At 42.9% G+C, this 22,862-nt stretch overlaps 1 protein-coding gene across 3 annotated transcripts; it reads right to left on the bottom strand.

Moving 5' to 3' along the window:
• Nucleotides 1-7: 7 nt before the first annotated feature.
• On the bottom strand, nucleotides 8-21,847 carry ZNF341 (zinc finger protein 341). 3 transcript variants are annotated; one of them, XM_083618543.1, is made up of 16 exons: nucleotides 21,693-21,847; nucleotides 17,301-17,411; nucleotides 15,106-15,293; nucleotides 13,652-13,801; nucleotides 12,713-12,946; nucleotides 10,861-11,056; nucleotides 9,443-9,527; nucleotides 8,332-8,522; nucleotides 6,727-6,920; nucleotides 5,499-5,707; nucleotides 4,253-4,349; nucleotides 3,622-3,754; nucleotides 2,624-2,735; nucleotides 1,608-1,678; nucleotides 1,425-1,490; nucleotides 8-845 (listed from the first exon to the last, which is right to left on the bottom strand). In XM_083618543.1, the coding sequence occupies exons 1-15, from the start codon at nucleotides 21,721-21,723 to the stop codon at nucleotides 1,447-1,449; spliced, it is 2,046 nt and encodes a 681-aa protein (XP_083474669.1). In that variant the 5' UTR covers nucleotides 21,724-21,847; the 3' UTR covers nucleotides 8-845; nucleotides 1,425-1,446. The 3 variants fall into 3 exon arrangements, with proteins under 3 accessions (XP_083474669.1, XP_083474668.1, XP_083474670.1); XM_083618542.1 differs by lacking the exon at nucleotides 1,425-1,490 and having other exon boundaries at nucleotides 21,693-21,845; XM_083618544.1 differs by lacking the exon at nucleotides 1,425-1,490 and having other exon boundaries at nucleotides 12,713-12,941; nucleotides 21,693-21,769.
• Between the last annotated feature and the right edge of the window lie 1,015 nt (nucleotides 21,848-22,862).

The following is a 22,862-nucleotide window of genomic DNA, read 5'->3' as shown; positions in this document are numbered from 1 at the left end:
TTGTATGTTATTTCAATGTTCTGTATTGTGTTTCTCACTGGATTCAGGAATCATCATAAATTAGGTTAACCAATAAGCATCTTTCAAAGAAAAGCATGCAACCATACCTTTCAGTGCTCCGCATGATTAATTCATCTGGATAAGGGAAGGTACTCTCAGTTTTATCAACAAAATTCTTTATGAATGCTGATCACTGCATCATGGCAGCTGAAACATACACACACACATACACATTCCATTCATTTCCAATCTCCTGCAGCAGCATATCTCCATCAAACAGCAGAGGAATTATTTCCCCCATTAAGTCACAGTACTACTTAGTTATTCAGTAGCCTGAATGTAAACAGGGACTGCTAGCATGGCGCATGGGCTCTCCGATCCAGGCTGCAACTCGGCCAGAGCAAGGTTGGATGGAATGCCACTGCATTGGGTAGGGTTGCCAAGATCAGAGTCTGTTGCCGACACGGCCGTTGATCTGCCAACCACAATGGACAGGACTGTGTCAGACACAGGAAACTGTTCTTTATTGGGACCACCTTTCTGAGGGTTTCCTCCATCTGCACTGTCTTTCAGTTCTGTCAAGGTCAACTGAGCTGAAACAGGAAGCCCCACTTTCCGCCCACGAGTCCCCCACTTCTTCTGGGATTTTCTGACTGGCAGCTCTTTGTCCTTGGCTGAACTCAGTCTACACTTGTGGTCCTTCATGTACTTTTGGCGTGTAAAGCCTTTGCTACATGTAGGGCAGCGGTATTTATAGTTTCCAGTGTGAGAGCGCTGGTGTTCCACCATGTGAGCTCGCCGGCTGAAGGCCTTGCTGCAGTATTGGCACTTGTGGATCTTCATCCCTAAATCAAGAAGAACACAACTTAGTTGCAAAAGGGCTCATGGACTAGGAACATAAAGAGAGCCCTGCCAGGTCAGAACAAAGGCCTAGCTAGTCCAGGATCCTGTTTCCCATAAAGAGCCTCAGACATATTCTTGAGCTACACTGTCCCCGCCCTTACCTGCAGCTGAGAAACAAAAAAACAAAAAAGAACAAAGAACAAAGGCCTAGCTAGTCCAGGATCCTGTTTCCCATAATGGATAATCAGATTCCAATAACCAGGACAAGAGGATGATGGCACCCTTCCACTGTAGATTCCTAGTAACTGCTATATGGCAGAATGGTACCTCTTATCTTGAAAGTTGTACATAGCCATCATGATTAGTAGGCATTGATAGCCTTATCCTCCATGAAGTTACCTAATCCCTTTCTAAAGCTATACAAGTTAGTGGCTATCACCAAATTCTGTGGAAGCCACTATGCGTTCTGGGAAGTAGTTCTTTATGTCTGTCCTGAATATCCCACCATTCAACTTTATCTATCTACTTTTTATACACCAAGCATAATTTTATACACCCTTTATTTCCGCTGCCTTATTCACCTCTTTTCTAAACTGAAGAGCCTCAGACATATTCTTGAGCTACACTGTTCCCGCCCTTACCTGCAGCTGAGAAACAAAAAAACAAAAAGATCACTGTGGTTCAATAATTAGATGAGTGAAGAAAATTAAATGAACCTGTTTATCTGCAGCAGAGGGCAGAGCATGAGCCAGAATTTCATTTACCTGAATGGGAGAGAATATGAGCTTTCAATTTGTCCGGTCTGTTGAACTCTTTATTGCAGCCTGTATGATTTCTGTGAAAAAAAAATTAAAACAAATATTTAATCAGATGTTGAATGATACAGATAGGAGTCTCAGATGTAGTTCTGTTTCAGCAGTGTGCAAGTAATGCTGGGTGTTTCTTATGATTTAAAATAGCAGAACAATCATCAGAGCTTTCTGATCTCCTTGTCATGGTACCAAAAGAAGAAGAAGAAAGCCTGCATAACATTGCAGATCAAATTGGCCCGACAACTGAAAAATGCTTTTTGCTGTTTTTGCCTTTTGCATAGCTTTTGGAAAACTGGACTACTGAAAAAGAAATGCAAGTATTGTGCCAATAAAGAGCTGCAAGTTTATCCTTAATTGAAGAGTTGGAAGGAACCAAAATGACCCATCAGATCTAACCCTCCATCATCCTGCCAATTCATACCAAATATAAAGCAAATACATTAAAGCTGCATTCTGTTAAGATGCCTGTGCAGCCAATGACTCAAGCAAATAAGCCAAACGAGCCACAAAAGGGAGAGGCAAAACCAAGTAAAACCCTTCTTGCTGTAAGCAGAAGTATGGCTTGCATGATAACAAAGTTCATTGAACTGAGTATGGGCCAGGGGGGAGGTTTAACCAAACGTCTGTGTCTAAGCACCTTATGTAAGGTGTGATGATGCCATCCAGAAGTGCCTTTAGAATTGCAAGGCACCACCACTGTCTGCCTAGCTCTTTCATTTCTAAACTGTCTTCCAATGAACAATGAAAAGAGAGAATGTGGTTCTAGAAGAGTAACTACTGCACAGAGACAAGATCCCAGAGCCAGTAAAATCAGAAGGCTTTTTTCCCTCCAAAAAGGTTATTCCCTTACTTCAAAAGGCCCTATGTTAGCCTATAAACAGAAACTAGTCAAAGATGAATTACACTTTACATCTAATGGCTGCAAAGCCAATGCCATTATTGGCTGCTGTTGAAAACGTGATACTTACGAGAAGGGGCATTTATATTTCTTGAAAGGCTCATGGATCAGCATATGCCGTTTGAGTTTATCTTTCCTGTTGAAGGCTGAGTCACACACAGAGCATTTAAAAGGCTTTTCACCTGTGTAGGACAGAGACATAAACTCAGCAAGAGAGTTGCAGGCTAAGCTTGGCTTACAGATATTCTAATATCCCTTGCTTTGGCTGAGCTACAGAAAACAGATGCAGCAGAACCAGGATCTTAAGTTCCCAAAGATCTCTCATCTATTTCTCCCTGTTGGCCACAATCCTTGAGAGTCATATGCCTGGATGTTAACTACTAAGAACTGTGTAGGCAGTTGGATGCATTTTAAACAGTTTCAATACTACATCTGGTGTTAACAGAGAAGTCTCATTTCTACATAAAACTTGCCTGTTTGTTCATCCAGGTGATCAGTTGCATATACAGTGACCTCCTAACCCATGGGTAGGCAAACTAAGGCCCGGGGGCCAGATCTGGCCCAAACGCCTTCTAAATTCGGCCTGTGGATGGTCTGAGAATCAGCATGTTTTTACATGAGTAGAATGTGCTCTTTTATTTAAAATGCATCTCTGGGTTATTTGTGGGTCCTGCCTGGTGTTTTTACATGAGCAGAATGTGTCCTTTTATTTAAAATGCATCTCTGGGTTATTTGTGGGGCATAGGAATTCGTTGTTCTTTCCCCCCCAAATATAGTCCGGCCCCCCATAAGGTCTGAGGGACAGTGGACCGGCCCCCTGCTGAAAAAGTTTGCTGACCCCAGTCCTAACCAATAGTTGCTGGCTGCAGCTATTCAAACAGCTAAGTGACATGCAAACAATAAAATAATGACTATAAGGGGAGGGGGGCAAGCCTGATCTGAATGACTTTAAAACAATGGGCTTACATTAGGAAGCAGGTTGCTGATCATCACTAGAAACGGTAGCAGCAGACCCCAAAGAATGAATGGGTTCAACATGCAGGAAAGAAGTACTGTGCTATTGCCTACCCGAGTGAATGTGAGCGTGTAGTTTGAGGTAGTGTTCTCGGCGGAAGAATTTTTTGCAGATCTGACATTTGAATTTCCCTCCACCCCCATGTGTAGGTAGATGACGTCGTAAGTACCTCTCACAAGGGAACACCTGGAAAAAGAAGACAACACATGACTAAGAGCACAGCCATCTGGAAGGGCAGCAGCCCTTACTCCTGGGCTAAGGGCACACGTTTTTCTAAATGACGCTCACCATAAAAACGTGCAGTGCAACTCTCATCCGGAGAGAACGATGACTTAACAGATCTTGGAGATGCTCTTTTAGTTATAATTGCATGGTCAATTCCTGCAGGTCCAAATATGGGAGGAAGAGTCATAGGACAGAACACACCTTGTTAACCAGGGGCAATGTGGCCAATGCTTAGCTCCTGTGACAGTGCTAATATTGCACAGGTCAACTGGACATTAGCATGCATCCAATATGCAACCTCAACCTTTCAGTAGGCAGTCTTGGATAAATCTATTTTTTCAGCCTAGCAGATCTCACAAAGATAGGGTAGAAAAGAAGTCTGCACAAATAAATAAGAGGTCATAGGGAAAATAGCTAATAAAACCACCAATGGCCCAAAAGAGTATATTGACTACCTACCTTCTGACAGTGAGGACAGGGAAAGTTGTGTGTTGCTGTCTGTAAGTGATGCTCCAGGGCTTCTGGAGTAGAATATTTATTTACACACTTGACACACCTGAAGCAGGAGGAAGAAGAAAGAATGCATTGAGTTAGAGGACTAGGGTCCAATTTTAGTATGCATTGATATTTATTATGAATATTATTAAAGAAGAAAATGAGACAATTTATAACCTTGAGTCCCCAGTGTGGTGTAGTGACTAAGAGTGCTTGGCTTAGGCACAGGAGATCTGGGTTAAAATCTCTGATCAGCCAGACATCAGTCAGTAGCTAACTCTCTGCCTAACCTAGTTTACAGAACTGGGAGGTTGATTGCAAGGCTAAAGGAATGGGGAAGGACCATGTGCTTTGCTTTGAAAAGTGCTGGGATTAAAACTGTAATAAACAGATAAATCACTTCCTCCTAATTTTCAGTTCAAAGCTGTTCCCCGCTCCCGCATTGCTTAACTGAGGTTATTTAATCTTTAAAACAATGGAGGCAGGTGGAGTGGATTGGGGGATGGAGAGCTTAAAGAAAACTTGTTCTTGTACCCCCAAGTTGACCATTGACACCAGAGCTCCCAAAAATATCTGAGTAAAGCCTAGTCACCTTTTATAATTATCTGAGAACTTTCAAGACCTGAGGGCCATATTTTATTCTCAAAATGTTCTCTAATCTGTGACTAGTGATGATGACTTAATTCAATGGCCTAAAAATCCTTTATTTCATATGGACAGTGTGCAATTTCTGTTTCTGTAAGTGGTTTTGCTTTGAGAATCTTTTCTAAATCACTTTGAGAGCCTCTTGGGGCAACAAAGTGAGGTGTAAGAATTTTAAATAAATAAACAAAGATGCAACAGTTTGTCAGTACAGAATTAGTACAAGCTTCAAACAACAGAGATTAATAGCTTCTGCTTCTAGTTTTTAGAAAACCAGAGTTTCGCCATTTCGTCTGAATTGCAACAAACTATAGTTTACTTACTCTCAAACCAGAATCCCAAACCACAGTTTCATCTGATATGTTTCATCTACCTACCTAAGCATTGCACCAGTGAGATCTACCTACCTAAACTATTAAATCAAAAATAGTCTCTAAGTCATCACTTGACTGCTACATACATGTTAACTGTTTGCCCTGACAATAACAAAATTAAGCTTGAAGTCAAAAGCTATAATTGCTCCCTCCAAACATAGACAGAAAAAGCACTTTCCCAACAACTACTGTACTTGTAAATGGCAATGTCCTTCTTGGGACTGTGTTGAGGGAGCAAGCTGTGGGAATACTGATGGACACCCAGTTCATAGAGGGAGGGGAAGTCCTTGCTGCAAAGGTGGCAACGGTAGCTCAGCTCCTCCTGATGGTTCTTGATGTGCTCCAAGAAGGAATCCAGCTTCTGGAATGTTTGAGCACAACTTTTCACAACACACTTGTAAACCTGCACATTAATGGTGATAGGAGAATGATTAGACCGGTAACCCTGACTGCTTATCATCATGAAAACAAGCAAACCCTAGTGTACTGTGAGAAATAAAATAATAAAAGTAATTAAAGATTATTGTATGCTCCTATAAAGGAGGTTGCCTGCTCCATCTCTGAATGATTTATTATTCTAACCTCTCTTTCCAAGCATGCTATACGGATGGTGGTCAGTGGCTCGTTCAGTTAGAGAGAGCACAGAATGACCTACCCTTAGAGGGAGGCTACAGGCTGTATCTCTGTACGAGTTACTAGTCTCGATTTGCCTCCTTCAAGTCAGGGGACATAGAAAGATGCCTTCTTCCAAGTCAAACCAGACTGATCTAGATTAGCATTGTCTATACTGACTGAGAGTAGTTCTTTGGGGGTTCAGACAGGGGTCTTTCCCAGCAGTACCTAGAGATGCCAGGGATTGAACCTGAGATCATCTGCATGCAAAGTATGCATGAGGACACATCCAAGACAGTGGCTCAGGCAGACATAAATGAGGTGGACTTTTTTACAGGCAGGTAATTCTTACACTAAAACAAACCTTTTTGGGGAGGGGTATCAAAAGGTACCTAAGCTATAAGAAATTTAGTGAGCAATCGTTTAGCTTTGCTGTGCTTTTCCTACCCAGAAGCATGGATAGGAATAGAGTGTATTGTCTGCAGGAGGGCTGCAGATCAGTTGTACAAAAACACATTTCTGTGTGCATAGTGTCTCAGGTTCCATCTCTAGCATCTTTGGCTGAAGGATTTCTGAGCCTTTGCCAGCCAGGCAAGATGTTACTAGACTAGATTGATCATTGGTCTGACTCAATAAAGAAATCAACATTCCATGCCAAATTAACCTGCATTTTGCACAAAGAAAAACTGGGTCCTATCACCTTTGTCCTTTGTGCAAATTTTGTGCATCCATTTCTTACTTCTGTAAGTCAGAGATCGGTAAAGAGTTTAGCAGCGCGGGGGGAAGTCATCCTTTGACTTTGGCACCCACCTGTTCATGTTTGTGTTGGGTCATGTGCGATTTCAACTGGAAATATGTGCAGAATTTGTTGGGGCAGAACTGGCACTGGTAAGAACTGTCTATCAAGACCACTTGCTTAGCTTCCAGTTTGCAAGCCTCATGCTCTTCTGCAGGAGGCATGACCTGTGGCTGTGGGGGGCTGCTTCTGGGAACCGCGTTCAAACCTGGAGAAAATAGCCAAGACAAATATATATTAGAGGTTCAGCTTAGGGAGTTACTAGCGTTGTTGTTGTTGTTGTTATTCTAATTATAAGAACATACAACTAAGGTCAGCCGTGCGTTTTCATACAATACCCTATCACTCATCTCAAATCACAGCCAGCCAGCTCTCTCTTCCAAAATGCAAAGCTGGGGGTGGGGGGCAGGTCAGCTTCTCTTCGTTTTCCCTTCCCTGTGCTTTTCACTTAATATGCATTATCATTAAGGAGTGAGATCTCCGCTCTGGGTATTTTAGAGTTTAAATGACAGAGGAACTTGCTGATCAAAGCTCTAGTTATTGGCAAGGTTAATGTGGGCCTGGACTGTACCGCTTCAAACTGCAGGTGAGAGCTCACATGATTGAATGACCCTCAATACAACAAACCTGATGCCAGGAAGGATTATTAGCTCTGAAATACCCGTTTTCTATGTGACATATAGAAACAGTAGTTTGAAGTGGGAATAGCCTAGATTTATTGCATCGGTGATAACTAGGTCAAGATCTACCCTTGGTTGGCGAGAGGCCTTAGGCACTGTGGAGAGGAGATAGTACTGTGGGAAGCACCAAATGTCATTCTCTGCCAGCTAGTCAGATTAGGTTCACTGTAATTTGCAGCCAGTATTCATTCTGCACTTTCAGACTTGTTATACCTGTAGCTGATCCCTTCTGTTTTGGTAAACCCATCTATAGCTGGGATGGGAATGCCCTTCCCACCCAACTAATTAGCTGACAAGGTGGCAAAGAGATTGGCTAGACAGGCTGACAAATTGCCATCCGATGTCTGGCTCAGGGCAAAGTAACTGGACCATCATGTACAAATGATTTGGAGTTCAAGGCTCAACTAATTCCTTAAGATCAACTATGGCTAGTAGCAGGGATATTTAGGATGTCAGCTATGCAATACATGAAGTCACTGGCTAAACAGGCTCTGTTCCATGGATAGTTCTTACATGAAGCTACTAAATCTTAGGAATAAACCATGTGCTTCGCAAGTACAATATACTGACTAGCATCCCTTCGCTTGCCCCATGTCTGGGGATTCATGATCACTATCTAAACACATCCAAACCAGCTCAGATACAAAGAACTATGGCTTTGTCTCCTACTGCCAGATCCCACTACTGTACTGGGCAGGGGAGAGATAACATGGATGGAGAATACAAAATAATGGATTGTGACCCAGTTGTAGCTTGCAAACCTGGCCCCTACATTCATGATCCAACAAATTTTGAAGTCAGTAGTACACATAAATCTACTCTCCAATCCTTCCTAGTCCTAGGGACCAAGAAAGGTAGAAGCAAGTGGAAGCACAATTATTCAGAGGTTTGGGGAGCAGGTCACCAGTCAACTGGCCATCCCACCAGTAAGTAATGCACCTGCATTCTCCTCATCCTCCTGCTGGTTGGGGTTGAGTGCCATGACTTGCACAGTGACAGAGCTCCGAGAGATGGTACACCCAATTCCTGGTGGCCACACCTTATGCGTCTGCATATGCTTTTTCACGTTGGACTTTTGGGCGAAGGCACGACCACATACGATGCACTGGAATGGCTTCTCCCCTGTGTGACTGAAGGAAAAAAGGAGATTGCATAAGGGAGGGTAAGGCAGAATCTCTCCACAGGGGAATAGCCACACTGCTCCAGCTCCTTTTCGGCAAAGGTAACAGGTTTGATTTCCAAAATACAGTAAAGAGCTTTTTAAAAACAGTGTCAAAATGAAGTGGAATTCCTGCCACTAAGAATTCTATCCAGGGAAGCAGGAAGTGGTACTGGGAAGCAGGAACTACTAAATGGCTACTGGCAAGAGGAGCAGAAACTTTGGCTTGGAAGCACAAAGCAAAAACTGGAGAATTCTTATTATTGTTTAGTCGCTTTGTTCATAAAAATGACTCAACGCACTTACAGACGCAATAAATAAATGAATTACAATAAACATAATAAAAACCTAACAAAGAAGCAAATTGATACAAATAAAAAGGACAGGTCCAGCAGATCCTGCTCTACCAAATACTTCAAAACCCTTCAAACCAAGGATGAAAAGCCCAGGTAAAATGGAGCATGTGGACAGACTGTTTCCAAGTGTTGGGATGCAAAACGGGAGGTGAATGTGGCAGCCTAGAAGGTATTGTTCCCAGCAGGATCACTTACGACCAGTCAGGAGAGTGACTGACAGGCCCAATTTGGCAGGCGGGTAACAGGCTGTGGTGTAGCCCTGCAAGACCTGGTGGCTTTTATCAGCTGAGAGCTGTGGCTGAATTTAGGTTTACAAACTACACGCATTTACCCACTCAGGCCATTCTGAGGCCAATGTTGAACTTTTTGGGGACCACACTGACCTAGCAGCAAGATAGTATTGATTTTCAAAGTCTTATCCAGCATGGAAGAATGGCTCAAATGGAAGTGACCTGTTGCTCAGAGTGTCCAGCCAATCCCTCATCCTATCCAATTAGCCATAATCTGCATGCCTCCTTTGGAATGCCAACGTTACCTCCTGATATGCTGCTGCAGGTCAAAGTTCTTGGTGAATGCTTTATCGCAGTATGTGCACTTCAGTTTTGGTGACTTGGGTTTCCCTGAAATAAAACGGTAGGAAATAATCATGAGCTCAAATTGGGGAGGCCACTGTCATGGATTCTTACTCCCTCGCTCTCCATTGTGCTAGAACTGTATTTGGGGGCAATGTCTAACATTGGGATGAAAGTGAAGCATGAATCTTAGGTTCAAGTGATGGAAGCATGGAAACGATTATGGTGGCCAATAATCTCAGCTAAGAAGTAGGCTCCTTAGTGGGCAAAATAAGCTACTTAGGCCCAGTAATCACGTTGCCCCTTGTGCTTATGGAGCAGCTTCAACACTTCAAACTCTGCATTACTAGGGTGAGAAACCTCAAACCAGGCATAAGTACTTTGGATTTTCCCCATATCAGTGCTAGTAATCTGGGAGCTGGGATAACACTGGCATGGGCTCCTCCTGTGTAGTCGGGGCTTCTCACATCATCTGGTGGCACAGGAAGGAACAGCACCGCAGCAACTCCTCTACCACCAGAGTAACAAAAATGACAAGCTTTAATGGACTATAACAAACATCATAATTTCCTGAAAATACTGATGAGAAAAACAGACATACTGATTTTCTGTAGTGGGACATATCAGCACTTGCTTAGGCAACGGCTCTGAGTTCCCACTGTGTAAATCTGCAAAATCCCACCCACCACCTACCCCTGCAGGATATGGAATAGTGACAGCAGTCAATCCACAAGCAGACTGCAAGCTAATTCCAGCGAGGAAGGGCTTTCTGTGTAGGAATTCCGCAATGTGTGAAGCGGACACGGAGCAATGGATCCAAACTACAAGATGAAGATTCCACCTAAACATTAGGAAGAACTTCCTGACAGTAAGAGCTGTTCGACAGTGGAATTTGCTGCCAAGGAGTGTGGTGGAGTCTCCTTCTTTGGAGGTCTTTAAGCAGAAGCTTGACAACCATATGTCAGGAGTGCTCTGATGGTGTTTCCTGCTTGGCAGGGGGTTGGACTCGATGGCCCTTGTGGTCTCTTCCAACTCTATGATTCTATGATTCTATGAAGCAGACCTGAAAAAACACTTAGCTGCAAAAACACTCATAACAGTCCATTAAGCCCACACAAGTATTTTAATTCATTTGTCTGCATCATCTAAAATATTGATTTGTATCTTATATCCCCCTGCACTGTGGAGATATGAACAAGTTCCCAACATGGGAAAACCTTAGAGGTAAAAACATGAAAATTCTATTTCAAATGTTATGTAGAGAAGTGTGGAAAGGGAAGCGTGAGGCATTTAATATCCATTTACAAATAGACAGATGCTCAGATTCTGATGCCCACCGGTGGAAAACGTTACAGCAAGCACTGGTGGCAAGAAGCCTTACCTTCTAGCAGGCTGCTGTCTGTCTTAAGACGACGGTTCTTGGCAGCTGAAGCTGGATCAAAATTGGTCACATTTCCTCCGCAGGCATTGTTCAAGGGGGCAACGGTGTTGGGGCTTTTAGACTTAAAACCTTGCTTCCCTGGACTGTATACTGGAGGGGAGGGGTACACTGGGGTTTCCACACATTGATTGGGCACCTAAAATGGAAATTATTGAGGAAAACATGCTGAAAATGTAGTGACAACATTGACAACTCTGCAAAGATGTTTCCACTTCTAAACATTTAATATTCTGCTGAACACGCTAGATGCAGCCTGGTGTAGTGGTTGGGTGTTAGACTAGGATCTGGGAAACCAGGGTTCAAATCCTCACTCAACCATGAAACTTATAGGTGACATTGGTTCCGTCACCATCTCTCAGAGTGACCTACCTCACAGGAAGGGAAGAACTGTGTATGCTACTTCTTGGGGGAAAGGTGGAATATAAATGTAACAATAAATAAAAATAAATGAAGTGTGGTCTAATTTCAAACATGTGGTTATCATCCTAAATGCAGTGTGGAAAGAGAAGTGAGTTCTCTTAGCTTCTGCTCACGGTCCTCTCAAAGGGCTGAGAAGTCAAAAGCAAGGCACAAGTGGAATTATCTAGTGAAGGTCTTATGAATTATGACTTAACATTTAGGTGTATCAAATTACCATACTCCACCCTGCTTTACAGTTCTGTAGTGCAATAGATATTTACGTTTTCTCATGTGAAATGAAACTGAACAGATTCCAGAGAAATGCCAAGTATCCAGAGCAACTGCAGACACTCTTGAACCAGAGCTGAGTCAAAACATTTAATCATTTTGACTTCATGATTGCCTTATAGAACTTGAAGTCACTTTTTAGACCTTGAATGCAGAAGACAGTGGGACTTTCTTTCTCAGACAAACTGAGAGCTCTTTGAATCAAAAGGTGGGATATAAATCATATAAAGATCTATGATTAAGATTAGAGAATACATCAAATTTATTTTACATATGCAAAGTAAAACCAGTGTTATGGTATCAGATGCATAAGTAATTTAGTGCAATGGGGTGACAGTGCTTTCTAAAGAGCCAGTCCTCTTCACTGTGGCCCCTGCTTTATCTGAGGGTATGAACTCACCAAAAACAAAATTAGGCAAAGAGTCTTGCCACATTCTTTTTTTCTGTGTAGCATCTGATTATGCTTTTTCGATCTGCAAGATTTTCATTTTACTCCCAAATCAACAGTTACGTCAAAAATAAATGTTTTGAAAAGAGCTTCAGCAGTGTGTGCTCTTCAAAGATGCAATTCCGTCTTGGACTATTGTCTTAATACTCAGGCTAGGTTACTTACTAGGCTTTCCTGGCTTTGTCCTGTTACTTCATGAACTCCATCTCTTAGTAGCTTTCTAAAAAAACCCTCTGCCTCCTGGTTTAGTGTTGACATTCTTCTACTTGTTGACAACTATATGATGTTCCCTTTTAATCACACTGGGCCAGCAACACATGTTTCATTCTAGCGACCTCTCCACATCCATCGATTTCTGTTGCCCATAAATCGTTTTCCTTGTTCCCTCAACTCCCTGCAGCTGGCTGACATCTTTCTGATCACTATTTTGCTCACAGAGAAAATAATCACTGATTAGAAGACAAGCTTGTTCATCTTGCTGCACCTCTAATTTCTTTGATAAATAGTATTTTGAGGCTAAGTGAATCACAGTCTTTTTATCACAGTCTTCTTGTAGCCAGAGGCCATGCACCCTTCAGGGGGGAAAGGCAGTAAGCAACACTTGGAACCATACTGCACTATGTGGGTCAAAAAAATAAAAAATAAAATAAGCTTTACCTCCATAGGTGGGTAGGGTTGCATTCCCAGATTCTGTATCTCTACTGTGCTATTCCCAGCCATGGGGGTTGATGCACTGTACACTTCCACCACTCCATTGCTGCCTGAGGTGGCCTGACCTGGTGCTCCAAGAGACTGAGGTGCGGGAGGAGGAGGCTGAGGTGGCGGTGGGGGTGGAGGAGGAGGCGGTGGTTGAGAAAGGTAGCCAGCTCCAGTATGCATATTCAGGCTGCTCTAAAAAGATAGGATGAGAAATTAGCAAGCTTTGGAAGAGAGCATCAGATTTCCCAGACTCAGTGACTCCCATTCATAAACAAAGATCACTTTTGTGGGTAAAACTACCTATAGCACTCTTTCCACATTGAGTATGGTTGACATGTGAGGGAAAAAAATGTTATCTGTGTTGGTATCTGCAAAGAGCCTGTTGCAATTGTAACATCAGAGTTAAAATGTTGTAATAAATTTGGATTTCCTTCTTCGTGCCTTAAATGTTGTGCTTGGTGATGTGGGCTCTGACACACAAAAGCTTGTACTGTCTCTATTCTCCAGCTTTATTTTATTTTATTTCTTAAATGGAATCACTAGAATCACACATACTTGTGCTATTTGCACACCATGGATTTCTACAATCATTGTTTCCCATGCTTTTTACAATGCTTCATCATATTCTACTTGCCTTTTTTACCACTGACATACACGAAGTTTACTATGCAATGGCAATAACGTATCTTACCTGCTTCAACAGTTACCACTAATTTAGTACTCCACGCTATGTAGATTTTGCCGTCAGTGCAGAGATGTTCTGATAAGGATGAGTCTGAAGCCAAAATCTTACTTTCTGTGTGTCATTATCCCCACAAAATTATCTCTAACCTCTTATATACTTTAATTTGCTAGGGCATGTATGCATCTTAAAGGACATAAAAACATTCTGCTTACCTGCACAGAGGGTTGTACTGTGGACATTGGTTGGTCCAGGGTTGTAAAAGCAGACATAGCTGACATCAAGACCTCATCACTCACTAAGATATTCCCCTGGACTAATGTCTGGATCAATGGAGAGGGTGGGACGGTAATATAGGTAGAGATCTGTTAGGAGGAAGAGATTCTTTAAAATCCTTTATGTTGGATCTCAGCTCAGAAAGAATAGCTTAGTTCTTGTGAACTGCATTAAAACAGGCTAGGAAAAAATCCATTAATCAATGCAATCTTTCTCTCTCTGCTAGAAAGAGTGTAAGAAGAATGGTCTAAAAACCTTGTCATGGAAAGCAACACTTGACATTTATACTACAATATGAGCATACAAAGCACTTCACAAACATTGTATCATTAAACTCTTGCGACACCTCTGTCTCATAATGTGGATATTTTACTGTATTCAGATTATATGGCTCTACTGTGACATTCATACTCTGACTTGAAATGTCTCCAGGAGAAATTTAACAGAGAACAGACAAATTTAATTAATCCAAGCCCAAAGCCGTGATATTTGTAGTCAAACCAAAGTGATATGTCTGGATCCTCAACAGGCAACAGCTCATCTAGAACCCAAGTTTCCCTTCTCTGGGGTTGTTTTTGTTTGTCTGTCGGCTTTTTTTTTCTTTTTTCGAGAGAGAAAGAAATGGAATAATCATCTGCTTGCAGTTAAATTAAAAGGCTTAATATATATATATAGATATATATAGATATATATAATTTTGTAAGAACTTAAGTTGTGCATTCTATCAAGTCCACATTTCAAGGAATATACAGAGAAGGTGCTGCCACAAAACACAAACAGGGAAGATATCTGGGGCTTACTCAAGTAGAGACAATTGGATAAAATACTGGAAGAAAGAGAGTTAAAACTAACTACAATGAATTCATAAATTCATTTTAAAACTTTCATGTAGGGATAGAATGCAGGTGTTTGATATTAATGCATTTCTATTGAGATCTGGAAGCTTGTCTCAAATTCACAAGATCACAGAAGCAGATGGAAAATTCTTCAAAGGTAATCTAGTCCAAGTCAACTGCTGATGCAGTTATTATCTGCCACTACTACAACATCCAAGGTGAGTTTCACCGTTTGAGGTGCAATAGGAAGTGCCACCCTGCCCTGCTGCCTCTGCCATAAGTGATTTCAGCTGAGATCTCAAGCCATTTTGGGGACGCTCCATCTGAGGCAGTGGCCTCACCCTCCCTAATGGCTGGGCCAGCCTTGATCCAAGGTAGGATACAAAAGTTTATGCCATTGCTACACAACTGGAAGTCAGAAATCCTTGCAAATCTCCCGGCAGTTCCAAATATACTTTGTACCCTCATCTCTTCTGGACTGCTAGTGCTGGTTTAGGGTTTTATCATGCAGTTCACTGTTAATGGCACAGAGATCTCAGACAGTTCAACATCTATACCTGACGATTTGTGGTCTGAGCCTGCTGCACTGAAGTAATGGATGGTGTGTAGACGCTGTTAGTAGCCAGTGAAACTGTAGCCAACGAGGGTGTACTGCCTTGACACTGCTCCCTTTTGTGGGTCATGAATGCAGGCAGTGAGTTGAATTGCTTCTTACATTTCCCACAAAGAAACACATCTTCATCATCTGCCGTCAAAAAGAGAGAGAAGTTATTGATCCAACTCCAGAGTCCTTTTCAATTGCTGCACTCAAATAATAAAACAGAGTTTCAGCAAGAGGAAGTAAATTTGCCTTTTAGGCCAGAACAGAAGCTCTTAGTCAGAGGCAAGTGAATTGTCAAAGAGTGGGATTTCTCTTCATGGTTAGCTTTCTAAAAGCAGTTTCTACCTCAAGAAAAGTCACCTGTTTATACAGCAAATCACATTTTTCTGCCTATACAAATGAAAGAGCTGCATATCGTCAAATACTAGGAAATATTGAGTGGACAAGCACTTGGAAAGCAGGGTTGGCATGCCCACTGCACATTTGGAAACCACCATTCCCATTTACACTTTGTGCACAGGAAGCAAAACACAAATGCTACATAAAGTGCCACCTGAGGCAGGTGAGCTTCCCAGTTGTGCTATTACTCTGATGTAAGAGATGAAACGACGAAAGCACAGGAAAATGCTCAAAATGGCGCTGTAAAGTTTATTCATATATAAATTGTTGATCAAATATTGCTGATTGCTTGCTGTGTAGCACTTGCTGATGTAAGTTTACTTGTTTTGTTACTGTTTCAATTTTTTAAAAAAGCCTCTAAGCCTTGATGCAATATCATACAAGAGCAGTAGGAAAGCCAGATCTCACGTTTCTAATTCTAATCTAATCTATTTTAATACTATTCTAATTCTAAATTCCACCTTTATAAATTATGATGGAGCTGCAATGCAGATTTACTTGGAAGCAAGAGCCAATGATGTTTAGGACCAAATTGTACATCACCAATCTAGAGTGAGAGGAAGAAAGCAAATCAAATTCTATCACCATTTGTAGGACAAATTTAAAACAAGCAAACAAACCCTAATATATTCCAAGGGCATCTAGCACCACATCCAACCCAATAAACAGCAATATGCAAATCCAGACTTCATATCACACCCTGCAGGTAAATCTCTGTAGTCCTGGCAGTTGCAGGATTCGGTCAATGGGAGGAAACCACAGAGGGAGAGAAGGGAAACAGAGCTAGTCCATCAGCTCTGCTGATAGACCTTAGTTTATCTTCTCCCTCAACAATCACCTAGCAGTGGCTGCATCATGCTGAACTGTTTCCATCCCAGTTGGTCATCTTAACATCAGTAACGTTAAAAATTGGTGCCTAAGTTTGCTTTTCCCCTCCTCCCTTTCCATCTCCCTTTCCTTTGGTGGTATGTCTTTTTCATTAAGGCACTATAAGAGCCCTTTTCATTGAAGTGAGGAGTAAAAATGCTTTAAATAAACAAACAAACCAAAAATGCATGCCAGTCTAAACAACAACCCTGCATCCCATATGCAAAAATGGCCAGATAAAATTAATATCCTGGAAATGCCTGCTGAAATAAAAATGCCTTCACAGCACCACAAAATCCATGCAAATGTTGGCATTGAGCTATCCAGAACAATTTAAAACCAACAACTTAAAACCAGCAGCTTTGTGTAGAGACAATGCACATACTTTTGTAAACCAAAAACATGTTTAATACTTTTTTTAGAAAAACAACAACAGCTATATAAAACATTAAAAAGTACAGCATCTTAATTAAATGCAGCACAGAATTAATGGGTTTACAAAATCCATTCAAAAGTCAGCACGGAATGGAACAAGCATATGTACCCTAGGAGGGAGTTCCACAGATATGGGGCTCCCACCCAAAAGTGCCAGTCTAGCACATAGGGTGGCCAATCAAAACTGGGAGCATTACAGGCGCTCCCCACCCCCATGCCAGGGTTCATAGTAACAAAATCAAACCCCAAGAGCCTGCGGTTTGCTATTTTCCATGCTGGCTAGGGAGCAAGGGAAGTCAGCAAAGAAGCTGGGGCTGAGGAGGAGATGCCCTTCTGCATGGGCACCGTCCAAGGCCAGAGATTCTTCATCCTTGCAATAAACCAAAAGTGGGGGATGGGACCTCTGATTCTTTTCTTTCCATCTCATTTGGTATGCAGAGAAGGGCTCACCCATGGACTGGATGGTGGTGGATGTGTTGACGGTTTGTCCTGATGGATCTGTTACTGCTCCCTGGCCATCTAGCAAAGACTGAACAGCCAGAACCGTCTGATTATCCATACCTGGAGAAACAGAAATGGTGGTTAGAGGGACTGTATTCAGAAACACTGGATTTGAATTATTTTAACTATCAAGCATATCATGCATTCTGCTGCAGGACCCCCATGTCCCAACCAGATTATAATATAACCTATTTCCTTCTCCTCTACTTTTTTTTAACCTTTTGATTTACAGCCACCTATGATATCAATAAGGACATGGATGGCGCAGTGGTCTAAACCACTGAGCCTCATGGGCTTGCCGATCAGGTGGTCAGCGGTTCGAATCCCCGCCACAGGGTGAGCTCCTGTTGCTCGGTCCCAGCTCCTGCCAACCTAACAGTTCAAAAGCATGCCAAAAAGTGCAAGTAGATAAATAGGTACCGCTCCAGTGGGAGGGTAAACGATGTTTCTGTGCGCTGCTCTGGTTTCGGTGTTCCGTTGCACCAGAAGTGACTTAGTCATGCTGGCCACATGACCCGGAAAAACTGTCTGCGGACAAATGCCGGCTCCCTCAGCCTGTAAAGCGAGATGAGAGCCACAACCCCAGAGTCGTCTGTGACTGGACTTAACTGTCAGGGGTCCTTTACCTTTACCTTTTATGATATCAATACCCCACAATTTTTAAAACCTAACATGTTTTATTACTCTATTAAAGCAACAAGATTGACAATATTGCTAAGGCTTTCTTTCTAAGATTCTACCAGTAAAAGCAGAATGATTATTTCTAGTACACAAGTATAGGAATAAGTGGGTTAAAAGGCTCATCACTAAAAAGTACTAAAACAGGTGGGGAACTGGAGCAAGCCTGCTCACTTGACAATCATCTGAAAACACCATACACAGTGCTTTGAAGCCTCAACAATCCGCTGATCGTCAGCGCATGAAAAAAGCCTGGTGTGGCACTTGACATCCCAACAATGTTGATTATCAGGGCTACAAAATACCACAATCTGCTCTATGTAGCCACTAATCAGCTGCTTGTCACGGCTTCAACAACCTGCGCATAGCTATATGCAAGACCCAGTGACTGGCTGATTGTTGGGACTTCAAAGCACTGTATATGGGTATTTGCAAGTGCCATTGATCAGCTGTGTTTGCATCCCCCTTTTTAGCCCAGCTGCATCTTTATGACATCAGGTGTCAATCTCACGGGGGGGGGGGGAGGGGTGTTACCAAAAAGAAATGTTAGAAATGCATCATCTATACTCTTGCACACATTTAGATTGCAAAGCTAAACACACTTACTACCTTAGGTAGTGAGCCCCACTTCTAAAGAAATACACATATCAATCAAGGCCAGCTAAGTTTTCTGCAGGTTCATGGGAAGTATTTTACTGAATCTGAAACACGGATTAAATCTAGCAAATAAACTGTACTGGAGAAACTTCCAAAAAATCACCATAACATATATGTTATGGTCAACAACTACACTATTATATTTGAAAGGGAAGGATGAATTTTAGGGCTAACTAAACCAATGCAGATTCTGTGTCCAGACAGGATAGGATACTGCACAGAGAAGGAAGTGATCACTGTTTTTAAATGGTTACCTTGGCCCTCTTCCATGCTTATGAAGCTATGCAGTCACAATGCAAGATTAAAAGGGGTTCTGATATAATTGGGAGTTTCCTGTGAAGAGGGCTTGTTAAACCACTTTGAGAGTTGCAGTTCTGTGATAGGAACAGGCTCCCAGGATTGGGAAGCCAGGACTGTTTAAAATGGTATCATAGTGCTTTAAATGTTTTGTGTGGCCTTAGAATTAAATTCAATGTCATACTCATAGTAGGCCCACTCAAATCAACAGAGTAAGGCAAGTCCAGTCACTTCAGTGGGTCTACTCTGAGTATGCCTAAGTTCACCCTTACCCCTGGCAGTTTCAGTGAGTTTCAAGCATCCTTATTTCCCATTTCTATACAAGCCGTTGAGTTCCATGATATCTTTCTTCCTGATAAATATGTTTGTGATTGCAGCTTTCATATTCTCCAAAACAGGAACCCTCTGAATTTAATTTTTGTGTTGTAAATATTACCACACAGTTTTTCTTGCTGTCTTGTCTCTCTGGCTTGCTTAAAAATGGCATTCACAAAATAAAGAGACAGAACCAGCAGAATGCATTAAAAGGTATACATCATCTAGATTCTGGACAAAGAACTACTTATTTTATTTGATGTCCACTTAAGACCTTACAGTTCTTTTTTCCATCAATAGAGGAAGTAATTCTATGATCCTGAGTTGTATATTCCTCTGTATCTAGTCACAACACCCCTGTGAGGTTGCTGAAATGAAGGAAGCTAATCAGGAATGAACTTTTGTGTGAGAAGATGGAGTTCTGGTACTGAAATTAGATTCCTAAGATCAAATCATTTTCAGAGGCAACCTGTCTTTTCATTCTAACTGTATGTCCTTCACATATGATTCCAGTTCACAGATTTGGGGTTCTAGTTGAACACTAAGTAGGCCCAACATGCCTGAAATCTGCCCAACCTGCTCTAAAACATCAGTACCACATAACAGCATCGCATGATCACTTAAGACAATCTGTGATAGCTTTTTAGCCCTTGTTGCTCTATTTATGAACATGTGTGATGGCAAATTGAGAACGTAATTATGCCACAGCACAGAAAAATTGAATGTTTTCACCTCTCATTATACTTGAACTCAGGGTCATCCAATTAAATTGATCAGGAAGAGATTTTGGGCAGAAAGGCACTGATTTGCACAGTGCACAATTAATTTATAGAAATCAATGCCACAAGATGTGATGGCTACTTGTTCAGGAGGCTTAGAATTAGACAAATCCATTGAGAATAATGGCTACAAATCATGATCCTATATGCACTCTTCAGGTTCAGTGGCAGTTGCTGGGGGGCGGGGGGAGAGTAGTTAGAATTATTCCTTCAGGTCTTGGATAGCCAGCTGTCATGGACACTTTGCAGAGGGTTGGGCTAGATGCCCTCAGGGTCCCTTCCAACTCTACAATTCTATGCAGTGTTTGAAACTCCCATTGTTCTAGGCATATTTTGCGACGGGGAATTTCATTAGCATGGGAGCAGTACTGCACCTAAGATTTCAGATTAAAACTGCAGAGTGGAAGGAAAGGTAGACCCTTTTTCTGCCTCCCCACTTCCAGCTACTATCTGAAAACTGGAGAAGAGACCCTCTTAAGAATATTAGGGGGGTGGGCAAGGGAAGGACTAGACCATGTGAAAAATGAACATAATATTTTAGCTGCAGTTCATTCATTTTCAGCTTTGTACTCGTTATAAAAAAGTGAAGCTAGACATTCCGTTGTTGCGCCCATAACCTAGGCTTAAGGTGCCATTTAGCCCCTTGCTTTCATATCTCTGTTTCCAACACTAATTCTATGATTCTCTGTGAGATTTCCTGAAACATCTGACCATGGTAGAAAACCAGGGTGCTGGGCGAGTCAGATGGTGTATCTGATCCAGCATGTTCTTAAAGAAGACATTTTGGCCAAGATGAAGGTATGTGAATTAAGACACTGGGAACATAAAAAACTAATTTTAAGCACTATTTGTGTAAGAACAAGCCCTAATTTACAACTGATTAACAAGCAGCCATCCACTCTGCGGGGCAACCTATCCAAAAGCGCAATACGCTCAACCAAGTTTTAAAGACGCAGGTGTTGAAGGAATTCAACGTCTCTGGGAATGGTGGCTGTCATGTCCCCCAAATCACAATAAGCTCTGCATCCTGGAAGCAAGGGAGAAACCCTTAAAACGGGGTTTCCCAAACTTGGGTCTCCAGCTGTTTTTGGACTACAATCCCCATCATCTGTGACCACTAGTCCTGCCGGCTAGGGATGATGGAAGTTGTAGTCCAGCAACAGCTTTGAAAACCCTGCTCTGGAAGGAAGGGGAAACTGAGGTATGGTTGAGGGGTGTAGGAAAGTCTTGTTCCTTAGATCCTGCAGTACAAAATCCCACCCAGAAGGACATCCGTCGCCTCCCTGCGCCCCCCGAGTCCGGCAGCAGCGGGCAGAGCCGCGCCCGCAGGCTGGCAGCGTTTGCTGCAACTGCTGCTCCTCCGCGGGAAAGAGGCGCAGCGGGGCCGCCTGAGCGGCTGTTCCGTGAACCCTCCCTCGGCCCCCGCGCTGCCCGGGGGCGGCCCCGCGTCGCCGTCCTCTCAGCCCCTGCCCCGTCCGCAGCGGCGGGAGGGGAGGCGCCCGGCGTGGAACAGCCGCGTCTGTCCTTGCGGCGCCTCCCCAACCAGCGCTAGGCCTCAGCCCGCCCGACTACACGCACACACACACCCTCCACCCCGATATCGAGATGTAGATACCTTCCAGCGCCTCGAATATCGCCTGCGCCATCTTGGAGCCGAGGCAGAGCAGCCTAAACGGGCATTGTGGGAAGGAAAAGGGAGGCTCGCTTTGCCGCCAGGGGGAGCAAGAGGGGGCGGGGAGGGGAGGCCGGCTGAGGGAAGAGCCGCTCCGCCAGTGCTGAGGGCGCTGCTTTATGGAAGCGGGTGGGGGGCAACGTCCAAGCTCCGGGGGGGGGGGCAGGGAGCTGCGCCTCCGTGATGTAAATAAATGGAAATACTTAACTCAAAGTAGCTTATTTGCTCCTTTTACTACAGCAATAACTGAAAGTAGAAGGATTTCGATAGATTTTTCTGAGTCAACAGAAAGTAATTCGAAACAACTCTGTTTTTTAATTGTTTTCTTGGGCTACAGAAGTACACGCATTGCCTCTATTTTCAGGTTCTTTCAGTCCTTTCTACAGATCGGTTGTATCCGATGGGAGACTTTAATAATGTTGAGACGTGGCATTCCAAATCTGCTAAACAGAGCCAGACATAGGATGATGGCAGGTGGGTGTCCATACATAAATCCTGGCTACTATGTCCATGGTCAGAAGTGGCACCTGCTGCTTAAGAAAAATTTTGCACGACACACGGCAGGACAGAGTCTCAGACAGAGATGTGCTCTTCCAAGCCCACATTCCCAAGCATGTTCACACTCCTGTCTTATTGATGTCTAGGCTGGCTTAGTCATTTTCACAGAATGGAAGATGCGGGATCCTTAAGGATGTGCTCTATATGGGAACCTGATTTCAGCCACTAGGCCTGTTGGCAGACCAACTCTGTATTACAAAGATGTCTGGAAATGTGACATGAAGGCTGGCAACATCCACCCTGCTGTGTGGGAATCCCTTGCAGACAACCACGGTGCCTGGAGAAACAAAGTCAGGTCATGCATCCATAGCAGGACCAGAGGAGGAATGACTGCTGGGAGGGGTGCAGAGAGAAGAAATGCCATGGTTTAAGTGCAGCAGCATAACCAGACACCTTCATTTGCCTCAGCTGCAACAAAATATGTCTCTCTCCCATATTGGTCTCTACAGCCACCGAAGGCTCTGTAACCTTCCAACAGTTTGATTTCACCCCCAAAGGCGCACTCCTCCATTGTCTCCTGAGACAGACGGATACCAAAGGGGGAGATTCATGAGG

The sequence above is a fragment of the Podarcis filfolensis genome (genome assembly GCF_964270895.1).
Source record: "Podarcis filfolensis genome assembly, chromosome: 6".
Lineage (NCBI taxonomy): Eukaryota > Metazoa > Chordata > Lepidosauria > Squamata > Lacertidae > Podarcis > Podarcis filfolensis.
The sequence above is the reverse complement of the archived record's forward strand: the minus strand, read 5'-3'. Positions and strand labels throughout refer to the sequence as shown.

Bases quoted from the DNA above. Each gene is read 5' to 3' on its own strand.
- ZNF341 (XM_083618542.1), bottom strand. From the start codon at position 21,723: ATGGCGCAGGCGATATTCGAGGCGCTGGAAG. The intron at 17,412-21,692 runs GTATCTACATCT...CTGTTTCTCCAG, and splicing joins GATATTCGAGGCGCTGGAAG to GTATGGATAATCAGACGGTT. The intron at 2,736-3,621 runs GTAGGCAATAGC...TGTCCTACACAG, and splicing joins ACACGCTCACATTCACTCGG to GTGAAAAGCCTTTTAAATGC.